We start from the raw sequence: 16,444 nt of genomic DNA, 5'->3' as shown, positions 1-16,444 counted from the left end.
CCGAGCAAATGAAAAAAAAAAAATGTTTTCTAAGCCAGACAAGGTCATTAAAAAGGCAGAATCATGAAAACGAGCCTTAAGCACCCGAAGGGCCCTTTGCCGTATCATCGTCTTCGTCGCCCTTGCCCTCCGCCTTGTCTTTCCGACGCTGCACGACGTCCCAGTTATAGACACGAGCCGTAGCAACCTCCATCGTCTGCGACAAGTTAGCACCGAACCACACATATATACTAGCTCTAAGAAGCTGAAGCAGCGTATATAGATAGGCAGAAAGAAGCACGAGAGGGGGAAAGAGTACCGTAATCTGCTCCCTCAAGAACTCCAAATCCTCATCACAATTCTCCAGACTCAACTGCGCCGTGGACAACTTCTCCGTCAACATAGTCTCCGCCTCCCCAATCGGATAAGCCAACATAACATTCGCCCCGAGCCAAAGATACACCTCCTCCGTGTCCGCAGGGTCGACCGTCGCACGCGCATAGAGCGTATCGTTCAATTCGAAATTCGTCTCCAGCGGGTCGGCGTTATTATCGCGCCGCATCTTGAGAAACTTGACCATTTCCAACGTCTTCTTGATATCCGGGATCTTTTCACGGAGGCCCGCCGCCCGTCGTTGTGTGTTTACTTCCATGAACTGGTACTTGGAGATCATCTCCTGGAAGGAGCGGAGTGTGGGCTCGACGTCTGCGCGCGTCGAGACGTAGTCGGTTACATTGTCGACGAAGGGGGCGACGGGGATACCGCGCGGGTTAGTCTCAGGGTTTATTGTTCTGGTTTTTCAGCGGCTGGTTAGTTACTTTGCGGTGGTGGTTTTTGTTTTTTGTTTTTTTTCTAGCTTAGGGATTTGCTTGTTGGCGAGTGGGATGGTGGAGGGGTTATGATTTCGCCGTGGAATTTTGGTTTCTCGCATATTTTTGAGCGTGGCGACTTACGGGGTCTTTTTGTCTGCCATTGTGGCATGTCAGACTGGTGTCAGTCTGAATGGGGGAGGAGAGGGGGAGGAAAGAAAGAGGGAAATGAGGGAGTAATATGTCGAGTGATAGCAGCGTTATCTTGGATGAAGCCGTAAACGCTGCAAGGTTCATGTGGGGGAGCATCTTGCCTATTCGGGAAAGGTGGCGGTACTGAACTGTATTCGCGGTAAGCTTCAAGTGCCTGGTTGCGTTAGGGCTGAGCGTTAGTATATCGATATCACTTTGGTTTTTGCTTTATTATTGCAGGTCTGTTCTCTTAATATTCTTCTTTGCTATTCGGGTTTCTAGTACTGTTAATATCCTTGGGTGATTCTTGGCGGACTCTACTTGGAGATCCCTTCGGAGTGATATACTTCGCGTATATGCTCAGATGTTAGTAGCACTCAGTGAATATACGGCTTACCGCAAGCAGTAGTTACTTTAGTTTTCTAATAAATGGGAAGCTAGATCAAACTACAAATATATTATCAGTGATAATGCCCATGGCCATCGCGCAAAATGTTCATTGTATAAGAGACAGCCAATCTATCCCGATAGTATGACTGCTAAACATAACCCGCAACCTACAGATCAATTTCATTTGACGGTCTTGCCAGATTGGCCCTCCAGTGGTGAGTATTGACAGGATCCTTTCGATACAGATTAAGCTCGAAGAACTTGTTGTGCAGGGCACACCTGAAGTTCTTGTAACTACTTCCGCTTAGCAATTGCCTTTCATAGATAGCATGGTATAAAACCTACGAATTCAACTTCTGGAAGTTCTTCTCGATGAGCCATTGCTCACTAACTTCGATAAATTCCGCCCCAGAGAGATCTCGACGTGGTATGAAGTATCTTCTGCCCTCCAGCGGGCCGTAGTTCACTTGCTTTACCAACTGTACCGCGTATTCGGGTACGGTCGATGAAGCATCGTAGTCGGAGGAGACTTCGCTCGTCACGGTCCAGTGAGCCCATTCCAGGAATTCGTTGAACTTGCTCTCCTGACCCAAAATTTGCGGCCGGTAAGGGGTAATGTGCGTACAGCAGAAGATGGGGGTAGGGATTGAAGCCATCTTATAGGGCACTAACAAGGATAGATAGCATGCCGGAGAAAAGCCACGGGGGATTATAGAGTGGACTTGAAGCAAGGAACTGTTTATCTGGGAGGACACCATAACTTATAGTACATTGTATGAGATGTACTTCTGTCAAAGAGGATGAGGATGGAAATGCTTTCCGCTATCCCAAACTAACCACACGGTCCACACCCTATGGTTTTGAGGCCTCCCAAACTCTCGTACGGCTGTTCGATGCATTCCTGACGTCTTTTGCATCCTTTCGCATGAGAGCTGGCCCAATGAGCAATATACGATTTGAGGCCTACTGTTGATCCCCCACCAGGGCGAGGATCTGCAATAGATGCATAAGGCCCGGCCAATGAAACATCCCCGTTTTGAGGCCTACCATAGCCTCGCCAACCTGAGGCATCCACCAAGCCAGGTTAAATATTGCTGCTTCGCCCTCAATCTCTAAAGCTTCTTTCCTTTCTTTTCCTCTCCAGGGCAGTGGAGCTGCCACTCGTCCGCTCTTTACCTCTTGTTTCCGATTCTGAATTCTTGCGAAATTGTTCTATTGTGCTCTTTCTCCCCTTCCCGCCTTGTACATCTACGTGGAATCGTTCCCTCTGGTCCCACGTAGTTTGATCTATCCTGCAACCCGGCGCCGTTTGCTGCTTGTTGGAGAAATCATCTGGCAAGAGAATACATAGCCCTTAACCTTCTGTACCCGGAGTTTCTACTCTTATACCGAGCTCCAGATCAGATAGCGTAGGTCGGCCACCACAGGTATTAAACTATTATCACACAACACTTGACGGGACTGTCGACCCTCGCTGGCTCGATACTGCTGATCGGACGGGTCCGAAGGCACTGCCAGCGTCAGATGATTCTCTCCATCACTTGAGCCAAGTCACTCCACCACAGGAACTTGATCAGAGTCAATATCGGGAAGGAGAGTCTGCACATAGCAATTTCAATTCGCCGCAATTTATTTCCCAACAACACTCGCCCCAGACACAACATATTGTACCTGGATTACCGTCGGATCTTTCAACTCCAGGACAAGATACTTCGTCTTCCAGCCAACCGATTGATCTCCCCCAACAGTCGTTCCAGTGCGATCTGTGTAATAGAGTGTTTGACAAAAGATATCATCTCAAGTAAGTGGCAGTCAGAAGTTGTAAGCAGATTTCTGATCCGTGTTCTAATTTTGCATAGCAAACACAAGAGATCCAAACACGATAGCCCTCACAAGTGTGACGTCGCAGGATGTGACCGAACGGAGGGGTTCCAATCCAAGAAGGATCTTAAACGGCATTACAGCACTGTCCACAGGAACGGAAGCTCCACGGGTTATTTCTGTGAGTATTCCTGGTGCCCCGCTTCCAAGCTACGACGTGAGCGCGAGGGAAAGCCTGGAATGCGGTATGACAACTTTCGGCGGCATATGGGACGTCACCCTGGTTTTAGACAGTGATCTAGATTGAGAGACTGAGTGGCAATTTTAGAAATCCGATATGTTAGAATGTCCGAAAGGGTTCGGAGAAGGGTTTCTCCTTATTGAAGTAAGCTGCAACTGATCAAATGGCTATTGTTAATACTGTAGTTCAAAGGGTATATGGTAAATAGTAGGGCACCTTGAAAAATATAGGTACAACAATAGCTCAACTACATGAATTGCTACTTGTCAACTATTGATACTATGGCCCTGCTTGATATCTAGTAATATTTCAAGAGGCATTGACATAGCTTCCAAACTTGGCAGTCTAGTATATATAGGTACCCCTACATGTTGAGGAACTGTCTATAGACCCTTTCGGAAATACCCGGGTGGTCACAGGGTCTGCTCCGAGGTTTCCCGAGTTCATCTGACTTGATGGAAACAATCCACATCGTCTACACTATCTAGAACCAGCCAATCCAAGATGCCCACGGCCAAGACTAAATGCAAAGTCGCTTGTAAATCGTGCAATTTGCGACGTGTCAAGTGTGATCGAACTGAGGAAGCACCATGCACATACTGCCGACTGGTAGGGCAGGATTGCCAGCCCATTGTTTCGAGACGTGGAAAGTATGCTTGCCTTTCATACTTGGCTTTTACGCATAGAACACGAATGGACAATAGGCTAAAATAATCCAGGTATAAACGAAATCATGATAAAAGCACTGATACTCGGCCGGCACTTCGTCGGTCGTCACGAAAGCAGCAAAATGAACGTAATCCTACCAGTGCCGTATCGGTTGAATCCACTTCAGATACCATTATCAATACTAGTAGCCCAAGCTTTGGTGATGGGAATACTACTGCTGAAGCACGGTCGTGTGAGCCATCCAATCTCCAGTCAAGTACCCCACCACCAAGGCAAGGCTATCATTATTCCTCGCCGAGCTCAGACAGTAAGGTGGTCTACTACGGCGATTCCTTCAATCTTGACTATATGTTGCATGAAATGGGAGACCCTTTAGGTGCATCCCGTAATGGCCGCACTTGGGAGGATGCTCTCGAGCACTTATACTTCAGCCAGCTAGGGCAATCAACGAAAACACAGATAGAAGAGCATTCTCGAAACCAGCGTCTGCAGCTGAGAGACATTGGCGCGCTTAAACCTTTCGAAAAGAATGCCAGTGACGACTTGATTAAGGTTTTCTTTGAGATGTGCTACCCTCAGTGTCCTATATTTGATCGAGCAGACTTTCAGCTTAAGTACGAGGCTGGAAGGGTGTCACCGCTGGTTTTGCAAGCTGTGTACTTCGTGGCCCTCAATCATTGCAGTGAAGAAGTCTACAAGCGGACCGGCTTTGAAAATAGATATTTGGCAACATTTACATGTTATCAAAGAGCGAAAACCTTGTACGACACAAACTACGAATCTGACGCTATAGCGACTCTTCAAGCGGTCTATCTGTTGTCTTTCTGGTGGGGAAGCCCAATGGAACAGAAGGACATGTGGTACTGGACTGGTATTGCATGTAATCGAGCACATTCACTAGGGCTGCATCAACGGTTGGTCATTGATGAAAGATTCTTTGAGCTGGCTGACGCTTTCCTAGGAAAACTTATTTGGGGTTAAGTGAGAGGAATAGAAAGCTATGGAGGAGGATTTGGTGGATTATTTACGTATGATACCCTGCGTTAAACTGTGGCATTTGCTGACTTATTTATATAGGTACATGACATCTCTGTAACAATCATGCTAGGACGAACTCCGCACATCAACGATGCGTACTGCAGTGTAGAGATGTTGGGTGAAGATGATTTCGAAACATCAGACAATGAATTGATCGATTTTGATCTGTTTCGAGAACCCACTCGTGAAAGCCGCCTTTATATTATCCACTTAACAGAATTATATTCGCGAAGTATGTTCACTTGGTTGTGCTCTCGGCTAAAGCCTTGCTAACATTGCAGAAGCAAGTAAATGCTGGTTAAACATAGCTGGAGCAAACTCCAATGAATCAATGATTCGCAAAAGCCTGGACGATCTTATATCCTGGAAAGCGTCCCTTCCAAGAGAATTACAGCACCGAGAATCTGCAGTTACTGTGGAAGATGGCCTCTGGGCTACCCTGGTTCATCTTAGTTACTTGTAAGAACCCTCCACCTCGAAGAAATACCTCTAACAGACCTTAGCACCGTGCAGATCTTAATACGCCGGAACGGTTTAAATGATCCTGACAGAATGAAGGTCGGATCAATTGTGTTTGATGCAGCTGTGCAAATCGTGCGAATATTGGAGGACCTTGTATCATCGCAACTTCTTCCTTTTGCATTGATGCGCAGGTATGTTCTTCCTCTGCACATTAGCCTTGCTGAGAGATATTCACAAACCAAGTGCGCCGGCTGTTTTCGCCGCTCTCTCTGTTCAGATCGCAAACATGCGCGGATGCCCATCCCATGTGGTCGACGTTTCGAAGCATAGAGCCCGACTCTGTATGATGATCATAAACAAGCTGCAAGACCACTCGCCTCCACTCCTGTGGTACTATCGTCTTTTTGTACGGATATTGCGTAGTATGGGTTGTGATGTTCCCGATGAAGACAATCGAGATGCTTCACATCATTCTGGCCCATCCGATCAGCGTGTGCATGGGCTTCGCTCACCTACAACCGACTTTCTCTACAACAACCCATTTGAGAATAGCGCACAAGAGGTTGAAGCGAACTATACCTCCAATGATCTATTGACCAGCAATCCAGCTCTTTGCGACTTTGGCCTGTCTGGGATGACAGCATCGTTTGTATTCTCCAGCTTCCTTAACAGCGACTTGATTGATGGGGCATCGACGGATCTTGGGAACCCCAGTCTCGACCCATCGGCTCTGTGAAACGTGGAAGTAGCTGCCTAACTGACGGAAAACACATGGCGAAATGCGACTACAACAAACTTCATCCAAGCCGAACCCACAGCTCTTATTGCACATATATAGACAACACACAAACCCATATCACCTCCGATACCATATCCTAGTCACTTTCGTCCTCCTCATCTTCTTCTGGAGCTGAAAAACCGCATACATCAGAGCCTCCGGCGTCGGCGGACACCCCGGCACATAAATATCCACAGGAACTACCCGATCAACACCCCTGACCACACTATAACTATAGTAATAGTATCCACCCCCATTAGCACAGCTCCCCATACTGATCACCCACTTCGGGTCCGGCATCTGATCGTATAGCTGCCTCAACGCCGGCGCCATCTTGTTAGTTACTGTTCCCGCAACAATCATGACGTCGGATTGGCGGGGCGAGGCCCGGAAGATGATTCCTAGGCGGTCTTGGTCGTATCGTGGCATGGAGACATGCATCATTTCGATACCGCAGCATGCGAGGGCGAAGGTGAGGGGCCAGAGGGAGCCTTGGCGGGCCCAGTTGATGAGCTGGTCGGTTGTTGTTCTGGTTACGTGGTTAGCTGGTGTTGTTGGAATGGGTTTAGATAGATGGGGATCGTACAGGAAATATTCAAGTTTGCCGTTATCTTCTTTCTTGTTCGTGCTGATGCCCTGCTCTTGACTCGGGAGCTTGGGGACCGTGTGTGGATTCCAGGTTGAGGATTGCCGGATTTGTTTGGTCTTGAGTGCCGAAGGTGTTAATCTTCTATAGGTTATAGGAATGTATGTACAGGCTTGTTTCCATGTGTGGAGTCTCTGTATTTGAGTCCTCATTGTTAAGGCTGTTGTCGTCCACATGGGTACACTTCTGTTGTCGGCGGAGGACGACTGATATGTTTTCGAGGAAAATAAGAAAAATAAATGAAGGAAGGTGAAAGAAAAGAATGTATTCCACAGTTACGCGATTGACCTGCATATATTAGAAAAACATGTTTATATCGCCGACATGCTGTTCAGTGTCATGTCGGCGATATGCAGGACAAGCTTTGGCTCAAATCGGCGATATGCTTCTCGTATTGGGTTTTCCCTCGATAGGCCAACCGCACAGCGTCAGTCTATGAGTATGAAAAATCTGTCTTTGTGTAGAATATGCTCAATTGGCATTGATTCCCCTATTGACCGCAGATTTGGGCTAGAATTCCGAAAATGTATGTCGTCAAGGTCACTCAACAGTGTATAAACCTGGGCTAAGGTACGGACAACAAAGCTGACAATTTACTTTTACACACACCTGTCACGTATCACTGGTATGCTTAAAACACTTGTATCCCATTCTCCCTTTACAATGTCGCCTTACACTGACTACTAACTAGTATTGACTTCATGCAGCCTATAGAAAGGTATGGCCAATAATCTATCCCACGTCAGGTGCGGGGAGACAACCGTCGATCGCGGGGACAACAATTGCACCTTCACGCTCCCAACTCCCCATCCACGACCTACATAACATTAAAAGAGCACCAACAGAATGGCAGCATACCCTCGTCCAGATTTCCAACGCCCAGCCCTCAATTGGACGTCGCTCGACGGTCCCTGGGACTTCATCTTCGACGATGCAGACAACGGTCTATCACAGCGTTGGCCCCAGAAGGGGATCCCCGCCAGCACTGCCACCTGCGCCAAACGCCAAATTCAAGTTCCGTATGCATTTCAAACTCCCGCATCAGGAATTGGCCTTCACGAGGCTCACGAGGTGCTGTGGTACGAGCGTACTATAGAAGATATTCGTACGGCGGACGAACTGGCCAAGGGGAACCGATTAGTGCTTCGCTTTGGTGCAGTAGACTATGACTGCAGTGTCTGGGTTGATGGCCAGGTGGTCGGAGGGCATCGGGGTGGTCATGTGCCCTTTGAGATCGATGTGACCGATGCCCTCGAGGCCCAAGAGAGTACTACGGCGGCTAGACGTCTAACGGTTCGGGTTAGAGACTCACCATCTGATCTTTGTCAGCCGCGCGGGAAACAGTATTGGGGCCCTGTCCCTGAAAGTATCTTTTACACACCGACGAGTGGAATCTGGTTGTCTGTTTGGTTGGAGAGTGTGCCCAGGATGCGATTGGGCAGTAGCAGTGACGGCCTGGTCTTCCGGTCGGATGATATCAACCGGGGACAGCTTTATGCACAGGTCGTGGTGCTAGGTCGCCCAGCAGCGGCGAAGTGTCAGGTAGAGATCGAGGCGAGTCTAGGGGGTTTCGTTTTGAGTCGCAGCAGACAAGATCTGCCACAAGACAAAGACTACGCGAGTCTCGATGTGGACATGCGTGGGTCGGACACTGGCCCGTTGAAGGAAAAGGCTCCTTTCAACGTTGATGGGTGCTGGCACAATGGAGTAGCGCTCTGGTCACCCGAGCACCCTAACCTATATGACTTGGCTTTGCGTCTATATGATGCATCGGGTAACCTGGTTGATGTGGTTGAGACTACAACCGGTATGCGCAGTATAACCTGGAAGAATGGGGACGGGACCTTCCGGCTCAATGGGAAGCCTCGTTTCCAAACCCTGGTACTAGATCAAGGGTATTGGCCGGAGACCGGCTTGACACCCCCTTCGCAGGAGGCACTGAAGGCTGATATCGAGATGGCGAAGGAAATGGGCATCAATGGGTGCCGAAAGCATCAAAAGGTGGAAGACCCCGTCTTCCTTTACTGGGCTGACAGACTGGGATTTCTGGTCTGGGGAGAGATAGCGAATGCCTACGAGTTCAGTGACGAATACATCTCTCGGTTCAACAGCGAGTGGATAGAAGCTGTCAGAAGGGACATCAACCATCCATCTATCGTAGCCTGGACTCCTTTCAACGAGAGCTGGGGATATCCTTCCCTGAAGGATAACATCGAGCAGCGGAACCATATCCGAGCGGTGTACTACTTGACGAAGTGCGTTCTTTGACTTTTTTCCTAATAGTGTATCCTCTTGTCATAGACTGACCGGTCTAATAGGACTCTGGATCCCACTCGACCCATTAATGACAACTGCGGCTGGGAGCACGTTTCGACAGACTTGACAACCTACCACGACTACTCCGATCACCCTGCACTGGCCGCAACCTGTGCCGACTTCGATAATGGCATTCTGGGCCAGAAATCAGATCGCGACATGTTTGTGCGCCCAATTTCTTCCGCTGGCTCTCAACCCCTGGACCCCGGCACTCAACATACGCCAGGAGCCCCAGTGATTTGCTCTGAATTCGGAGGAGTAAATATCATTCCGGCAAAGGGTACTGCCGCTGGTGAAAGGGACTGGGGCTATACTACCGCAAGCAATCCGGAAGACTTGCTGAGCCGTCTTGAAAAGCTAGTGATGGCTGTCGTCAAGGGAGGGCATACATGTGGCTTGGTATATACGCAGTTGTACGTTCCCACCCTTTTCATTTGCATTGCTCTGCATATATTTAGAGTTTACATGCGTTTCACTGTTTTCCTAATAGAGGATATGGGCTATGGAGAACCTGATAGCTAACTCAGATGCAGGTGCGATATCGAGCAAGAAGTCAACGGTTTGTACTCGTACGATCGCAAAGAGAAAGTGCCGGCAGCCAGAGTGAAGGCCATCATGGATGTTGCCAATAAATACTACTACGAGCACGTAGCACCGAAGTAAATCCGGAATATTAAGCGATGGGGAGAGGCGAGCTTTAGTTTGACCTTCTCCTAGACACTAGCAGCAGTATAAGTAAATGCTAAATCCTGATCTGTCAACCGTAACATTATATTTGCGACGACGACATGAGAATCTACGCGTCAGGTCTCAGCAAACAGTGAATGGATATCATGTACGGCTTCTAGACCGAATCTCCATTCAATCCATAACACACTTCTTCACATAGCCTGCTTGTTTACCAGTTACGTGAAACTCTAATCTTTGTATATACAACGGGACGTGCATGATAGTTTCCACTCTATTTCATATTTGCCGTAGTAACTTATGTGTGGTATTATGCCTGGGAAATATGACCAATTTTGAATATTATAGTAGTCATGATATGCTGCAAGGGCTGATGTTTCAAATGGCTAAAATTATTCAGTAATATTCATTCTACCAGCATTAATTTCCATGCCACCTCTTGCTATCGAGAACACTATATATCTGCGACATACCTCACCCATCGCATTGGTATGGCAGTGAGTGTCCTTTGCACAGAGAGGTGGAATGTAATACGGACGGGCCAACGACGCCCAGCAAGTGATGGTAGGGGGCTCGCTGTGCGATGGGATCTACATTTCAACGCTAAACATGTTTCGCATTGCATTCTCATGGTGATGCAAGAATATGTGGTGATCTGTTACTCTGGCCGAGCCAAGCTCAACAGAAATAGAACCATGATTCCGTTCTGAGACTCGTTCTCCATAGTTGCATGCACTATTCCTATATAGCGGATCATTCTGAAGAGCAACTGCGAAGTTTTAGGCAATGATTTGCGTCCAGCTTCTTGCTTGATGTTTGTACCGCCCTAGAGGATGCGCGTACGGCCCCATCTTCCTAAGCTGGACGGTGGGTTGAAGATTGTCAAGTGAACTATCATGTAAACCAGTTCACAACAGATGTATGTATGTCAAGCAAAGACGGACATGTAACACGCATTTAGCAGGGGCAGACCGACAAACCAATATGCTTCAAGCATACACGTTTCTCTCTAGCCATGTTTAATCCTGTGGATCGATTTCAGACCCTGCATCTAGATAACATTTAGCAAAGCGTCTCCCTTGCTGGTGGCGCATATTGAACTGCTCCGCTTCGTTCTTGGCTTTTTTTTTTTTCCTTTTTTTCTTGGCACTGGGAAGACGCGAAAGAACCCTAGAGAGAAACTTTCGATTTGGCCAACTTTGTGCTTCAACGTTAACCACAGGAAACCCCTTACTTCGTACCGGCCGGGGCTCCATCAGCTCGTCTCGCTCTCTACATAAGGTTAAACCTACCAAGAAAAGCCATGGGGCTTAATTCAACCTGCTCCCTGATTCCCAAGTAGATACTTTTGTTTGGCCATTTTGGGGAAACACTGTCCCCCCATGTCTGCAGGCAAAACTGTAATGGGTTACTACAGAAAAGCAATATATCACGGTCAACCACCGGTACAAATTCCCAGGAGAGCCTCATGTGTTATATAAATACGGCTGTGGGTGTAGTATAGCCGTGACTGTGAGGAATGGGGGCATGCGAGGAAGGTGAAAATTCGACCTCTCACCTGCACATTGCACATTTGTATCAGATGCATGCCAAGAAAGCACAAGTTGGTCAAGATGACGCGGACAGACCCCCTCCCACTGTGTGAGATTACGCCTCATACAGGACTTGTCTTTATGTCCCCTCCTAACGATGTTGGACCTCGCACATCAGGGATCCCTGGAGCTCGAGTAACGTCCGACTCGCGCCTGGTTCTCTCGAGCTCTCTACCCAGCTTGCCCCATCCAACGTGAATAGCAGACACCATGACGATCGATAGTACTGGCCCCCGGGGGTTATTAGCCGCGTAGATCGGCTAAATGATGGCAATGAATGAAGCAGGGATGGATGGATGGATGCCATCCTGTGCTCGAAGCCGGAGACCAGCTTCCACTTGACTAGTTTCAACCAATTTACGAGCGGGGATTGCTGTTCGGACACAACCCGATTTGTTATCATATGGCAATTGGTTTCGGGGGGGTGACGGTCCATGGGAGCGAGCTGGCCAGAGGCGCGCTCACCACACTCCTTGCCGGAAAGCGTGCTATCAGCGTCGAGCACAACTCCAAATTCGCTATCTCAATTCAATGAGGTTCGAAGGATACTTCCCGGGGTTTCCTTCCAGATGCCGATTGTTTGATCAAGTGAGATGCCGGAATACGAAAGATCCCGATGAGCTCCAAAATGCACGTATCGCCAGTCAGTTGTGTATGGCAGGTTTAGGTTCATCGGAAGAGAGGTCAGTTCGACAGATTCGTCCTGTGGGGTTGCTCTCAGGCCGACGGCACACATTCCTCCTGACGACGATGCAGTCATGCATGTTCGCTGTCTGGGCCAACAGCAACGGAATGCGCGTCGAACTGGAGCGGACTGTCAAGTAGACATCGATTATGTTACTCCGAATGGCCACTGGAATTTGGTGGATATGTCCTAAAGAACACAACATTTTGACTGAAACAGAGAGAGAGAGAGAGTATAGTACAGTATTGATGTGAAGGAGGTACGGAATAGAATATCTACACTTCCCATCTAGCAAACCATGCCTGTTCCTGACAAGCTTATTTTCCCATCCGAATCAGCAGTATAAATAGCAAAGTAGTCGCCAAGACGACCAGAGCCACGACCGTGAATCCCCACCCACGCCCCAAGGCGTGCAGCATTGGATCGATCAAGGCCGTACCGCCGGCTGTTAGCAGGCATCGGACCAGATTACTGGCAGCCGACGCAGCAGCTGGACTGGATGGGTGGAGATCAACTAGGAATACAGAGGCGCAGTTGAACGCACTCGTCAAGGACAAGGAGAGGAAGAAGAAAAAGGTTACCGGCACAGCTAGGTGCACAGCGAATTGTAATAGCCACCCAAATGCCAGGATGACCAGACCACCAGCAATTACAAATGGCAACGCGACTGTGCAACGAGCCTTGGCCAGTGGGACAACCGAGTCATGGTCATCATCATTCAATGCATCAAGGTCATGGCTAGATGCCATGGCCAGGGAGCGAAGCCGTCGGTAATAGGCATCAAGGATCCTTCCAGTCAAGACCGATGCCGCCATAGCGCCTGCACCAAGGGGAATATAGCAGAGACCAATCTGTAGGTCATTGAGTGCGTACAAGCGATGGAAGTTTGGCGGGATGGAGGCCGAGACGACCATGTACCCAGCCAGCATCACCCCGATAGCCAAAATGAGGATAATTGACGTTTTCTCACACAGTATGGATAGCGACTTGAATAGTGAGGAGATCTGGAATCGGCGTTTCCCTGCCTTGTCCTGATCCTCAGCACCGCTTGTTGGAGGCTCTTGGGCTCCCGTGTTGCCGCAGACATAATGGATCCAGGGCCGATTCCATGTCTGGGGTGTCCCAGAGCCATTCCCGACAAGATGCCGTGCAGTCTCAGGGAAGAAGAACAACATGGATAAAAAGAAGGTGGCGGCCAGTAGGACGAGGAACCAAAATATGGCCCGCCAGCCCAAGTATTGGGACAGAAGACCCCCCACGACGGGACCTACGGCAGGCCCCAGAAATGTCACGGCCAAAACAAAGCCCATTGCGGACCCGCGCTCAGCTTTGGGGGTGATGTCGACGACAACCGCAGTGGATATTGCCACGGTGCTGCTGCAGCCAGCGCTCTGTATACAACGGAGGAGAAGGAGAGCTACAAAATTATCCTGGACGGCCAGTCCAATATTGGCGGCGATATAAATGACGAAGCAGATAATGAAGGCCGGTCGACGACCAAGTTGATCTGCCAGGGGACCAAGGACAATGGGAGAGATACCTTGAAAAACCTGAAACGTAATCGATTAGCCGACGACTGCTTTTTCCATTTACCATTTCCCGGGTGTTTTACCATGAAGCTTGTTAATGTTAAATTGATCAAGGCTATAGATACGCCCATGTCCGTAGCCAGCGTGTTCAGCGCTGGGAAATATATCGGCGCTGACAGTCCAGAAAAGAAGCTCGCCCCCGATGCCATTGTGACAATGTACCTTTTCTGAAGTGTGGTGAAAATAGTATAGGGAGGCTGAACGCCTGGAGGAGCGGAGGAGACCTGTTCCATCTCCATTCTCCGAGTATGGATTGTAGTTATCGTATGTACCTGGTCGCATAAAATGAGTCAAGACGCAGTTGTCGTGATCGAATCATTTTTATGTCTAATTACAGGACCCTCATTTCAACGAGTTACCAAATGTCTGCCAAGAATGTAAGGATAGGAGGAGACGACGCGTAATTACCCTTGAAACCCAGCAAGGAAACATGTTTGCCAGCGATATCGCCCCTGGTGGACGATCATTCAGCTCCTTGCTTGACCATGAGGTGCTTTATTCACAAACAATATCACAAAGAGACGAGTCATGTGGAGACTTCTTACGACTACAGGTGTGGGCCGAGAGAGTTGTAATGGTATATTGGCACTATTTTTTTCCAGCAGAAAATGGCCAATCTGGCATAAATAGCTCGAGTACCCTTCGGCATCTAGTTCCCATAGCATCTAGTTCCTGTATCCATTCATTTCTTTGCATACTATACCTAAGTGGTTCTGTTGGATAGGGTTCCGATATGAATCCATACGTCCTGAGGAAGCCAGAAGCCCCAGTCACACTGTGTGCGAGCACCAAATCGAGAGTAAAAGCAACTCCTTTTCACGTGGAGACCACTGCTGTATCTCCTGACTTGGATGGAGTGCCAACTGTCTCCCTCATTGGCGCCGGGCCCATTGGCTGTTCATTTGCAGCCGATCTCGCCAGTCGGGGCAAAAAGGTTCTACTGTACGGCCATCCTGACCACCCTGGCAATATTGGAATGATCCAAGAGAATGGCGGGTATCTGAAGGCGAGTGATGAGGTACAAGGCAGGTTTAAGATCGAGACTACCAGTGACCTCGGCGTTGCACTGCAATTCTCGTCGTTTATCGTGATTACCGTTCCTGCGCATGGGCATGATACTATTCTAAATGCTTTAAGCCGATACGACCTTCGCGCACACATCCTTATCGCAACACCGGGCAACTTCTTCTTTCTTGCTGCACGAAAACGAGTTGCCGCTCAAGCCCTGCTAGAAACGGCACACCCTCCCTACGCGACCCGTATGGCGGGCGACACCGTGCTGGTGAAGGGGATCAAGGATAACCTGGCGATTTGGGCTGGACCGACTACGATATGCCCTTCCAAGCTCCGACGAGCAGTTGATTCGATCTTTCCACGCCGTCTTGAGTGGTGTCACAACCTTCTTCAGGTGGCCATGGCCAACCTCGGTCCGGTGATCCATCCCGCAACGGCTCTTATGAACACGGGGTGGATCGAGGTCACTAGGGGAGATTTCTATTTCTATGGGCAGGGCATGTCGCGCTCAGTCTCCAAAGTGATCGAGCAAGTAGACCGGGAACGGCTGGCCATCTCCAGAGAGTTTGGGTTCCAACTACCACCGATAATGGCCTCATTAGAGCAGATGTACCAAAAGAGATTTCCGAAATTTCATCAATTCGCCCAAGAGTCCCAAATCCACAATCGAACAAAGGGTGCCCCAGCTGAGATGGGGCATCGTTACGTTAGCGAGGATGTCGTGTACGTGCTGCTTCCATGGTATGAGCTGGGTGTGAAGTGTGGGCTGAGTTCACCTACCATCAAATCGATCATTGAACTGGCATCTGTGGTCAATGGAAGCAACTGTGTCAAGGGGGGGAGGAGCCTGCGCGCAGTAGGGCTCGAGGATGCTTCCAAGGAAGAAATCCTCACGATCTGCCAGGGGTCATTGCGCGACGAGGGAGGTCCTCCAACAGTATTCCGCCCTCTGACGAGCGTTGATGTCAATATTCATCCTGGGAGTGAGCAATTCCCTGTCAAAATGGCAGGCCAAGCAATCAAAGGGTGACACAGGATGTTGCATCCTTTTCTTACAGTTGATAGAACTCTACTTCAAAATCTAGTGTGTACAGCTGCAGCTGTTTGCCATAACCGGCCACTTCCACTAGCTTTTCGGGGATCATTCCATACGTTGGAGAGCATATATGATAGATGGGATTCATTATGTATTATTAGTTAGACTTCTATAGAGTAGCAGCTAAAAAGTTCTTGATTATGCTGCTCGATATTTCAGGCCATCTGGACCAGTTGTTCCGAGTTCGTACCATTACTGACACGATGGTGTCTTGATAGACAGATTCATGAAACGTAATGGTGCTGGTTTCCAACTTGACACAGTATCTAAAATAGGACGCCAACGCAAAGGTCTCTTGATCCACACTTGCCACCTTGTCCTTTGGAGCTACATACAGAGATACGTGAGGCATTGTACACATGACCCGTCTGACTATTTGAAAGCTTTTGGTGAGTCCTAAAGAAGCCCTAGAGAGTTCCACTGATCACCCACAACGGCAC

General features: G+C 48.8%; 8 protein-coding genes across 8 annotated transcripts; 4 read left to right on the top strand and 4 right to left on the bottom strand.

Annotated features, from left to right (window-relative positions):
• Positions 1–76: 76 nt before the first annotated feature.
• Positions 77–952, bottom strand: ABOM_007478 (tubulin-binding prefolding complex subunit PAC10; the record flags this gene model as incomplete). Its single annotated transcript, XM_022534607.1, has 3 exons — positions 77–196; positions 299–770; positions 933–952. The coding sequence occupies 3 exons, from the start codon at positions 950–952 to the stop codon at positions 77–79; spliced, it is 612 nt and encodes a 203-aa protein (XP_022388389.1).
• Positions 953–1,537: 585 nt separating this feature from the next.
• On the bottom strand, positions 1,538–2,026 carry ABOM_007477 (uncharacterized protein; the record flags this gene model as incomplete). The annotated part of the gene is made up of 2 exons (XM_022534606.1): positions 1,538–1,664; positions 1,716–2,026. The coding sequence occupies 2 exons, from the start codon at positions 2,024–2,026 to the stop codon at positions 1,538–1,540; spliced, it is 438 nt and encodes a 145-aa protein (XP_022388385.1).
• Positions 2,027–3,936: 1,910 nt separating this feature from the next.
• On the top strand, positions 3,937–5,082 carry ABOM_007476 (fungal specific transcription factor domain-containing protein; the record flags this gene model as incomplete). Its single annotated transcript, XM_022534605.1, has 2 exons — positions 3,937–4,082; positions 4,152–5,082. 2 exons carry the CDS (start codon positions 3,937–3,939, stop codon positions 5,080–5,082), a joined length of 1,077 nt encoding a protein of 358 aa, XP_022388386.1.
• Positions 5,083–5,202: 120 nt separating this feature from the next.
• On the top strand, positions 5,203–6,337 carry ABOM_007475 (fungal specific transcription factor domain-containing protein; the record flags this gene model as incomplete). The annotated part of the gene is made up of 4 exons (XM_022534604.1): positions 5,203–5,371; positions 5,421–5,598; positions 5,643–5,792; positions 5,845–6,337. The coding sequence occupies 4 exons, from the start codon at positions 5,203–5,205 to the stop codon at positions 6,335–6,337; spliced, it is 990 nt and encodes a 329-aa protein (XP_022388387.1).
• Positions 6,338–6,457: 120 nt separating this feature from the next.
• On the bottom strand, positions 6,458–7,177 carry ABOM_007474 (NuoB/complex I 20 kDa subunit family protein; the record flags this gene model as incomplete). Its single annotated transcript, XM_022534603.1, has 2 exons — positions 6,458–6,908; positions 6,966–7,177. The coding sequence occupies 2 exons, from the start codon at positions 7,175–7,177 to the stop codon at positions 6,458–6,460; spliced, it is 663 nt and encodes a 220-aa protein (XP_022388343.1).
• Positions 7,178–7,871: 694 nt separating this feature from the next.
• On the top strand, positions 7,872–10,004 carry ABOM_007473 (glycoside hydrolase family 2 protein; the record flags this gene model as incomplete). Its single annotated transcript, XM_022534602.1, has 3 exons — positions 7,872–9,280; positions 9,344–9,754; positions 9,875–10,004. 3 exons carry the CDS (start codon positions 7,872–7,874, stop codon positions 10,002–10,004), a joined length of 1,950 nt encoding a protein of 649 aa, XP_022388382.1.
• A 2,618-nt stretch (positions 10,005–12,622) lies between these two features.
• ABOM_007472 (uncharacterized protein) lies at positions 12,623–14,043 on the bottom strand (the record flags this gene model as incomplete). Its single annotated transcript, XM_022534601.1, has 2 exons — positions 12,623–13,855; positions 13,918–14,043. 2 exons carry the CDS (start codon positions 14,041–14,043, stop codon positions 12,623–12,625), a joined length of 1,359 nt encoding a protein of 452 aa, XP_022388344.1.
• Positions 14,044–14,627: 584 nt separating this feature from the next.
• On the top strand, positions 14,628–15,938 carry ABOM_007471 (uncharacterized protein; the record flags this gene model as incomplete). The annotated part of the gene is made up of 1 exon (XM_022534600.1): positions 14,628–15,938. One exon carries the CDS (start codon positions 14,628–14,630, stop codon positions 15,936–15,938), a length of 1,311 nt encoding a protein of 436 aa, XP_022388383.1.
• Between the last annotated feature and the right edge of the window lie 506 nt (positions 15,939–16,444).

Source organism: Aspergillus bombycis, assembly GCF_001792695.1.
Source record: "Aspergillus bombycis strain NRRL26010 chromosome Unknown contig00052, whole genome shotgun sequence".
In the NCBI taxonomy this organism is placed as follows: Eukaryota; Fungi; Ascomycota; class Eurotiomycetes; order Eurotiales; family Aspergillaceae; genus Aspergillus; species Aspergillus bombycis.
Note: the sequence above shows the minus strand (reverse complement) of the source record. Positions and strands in the feature narration are given on the sequence as shown.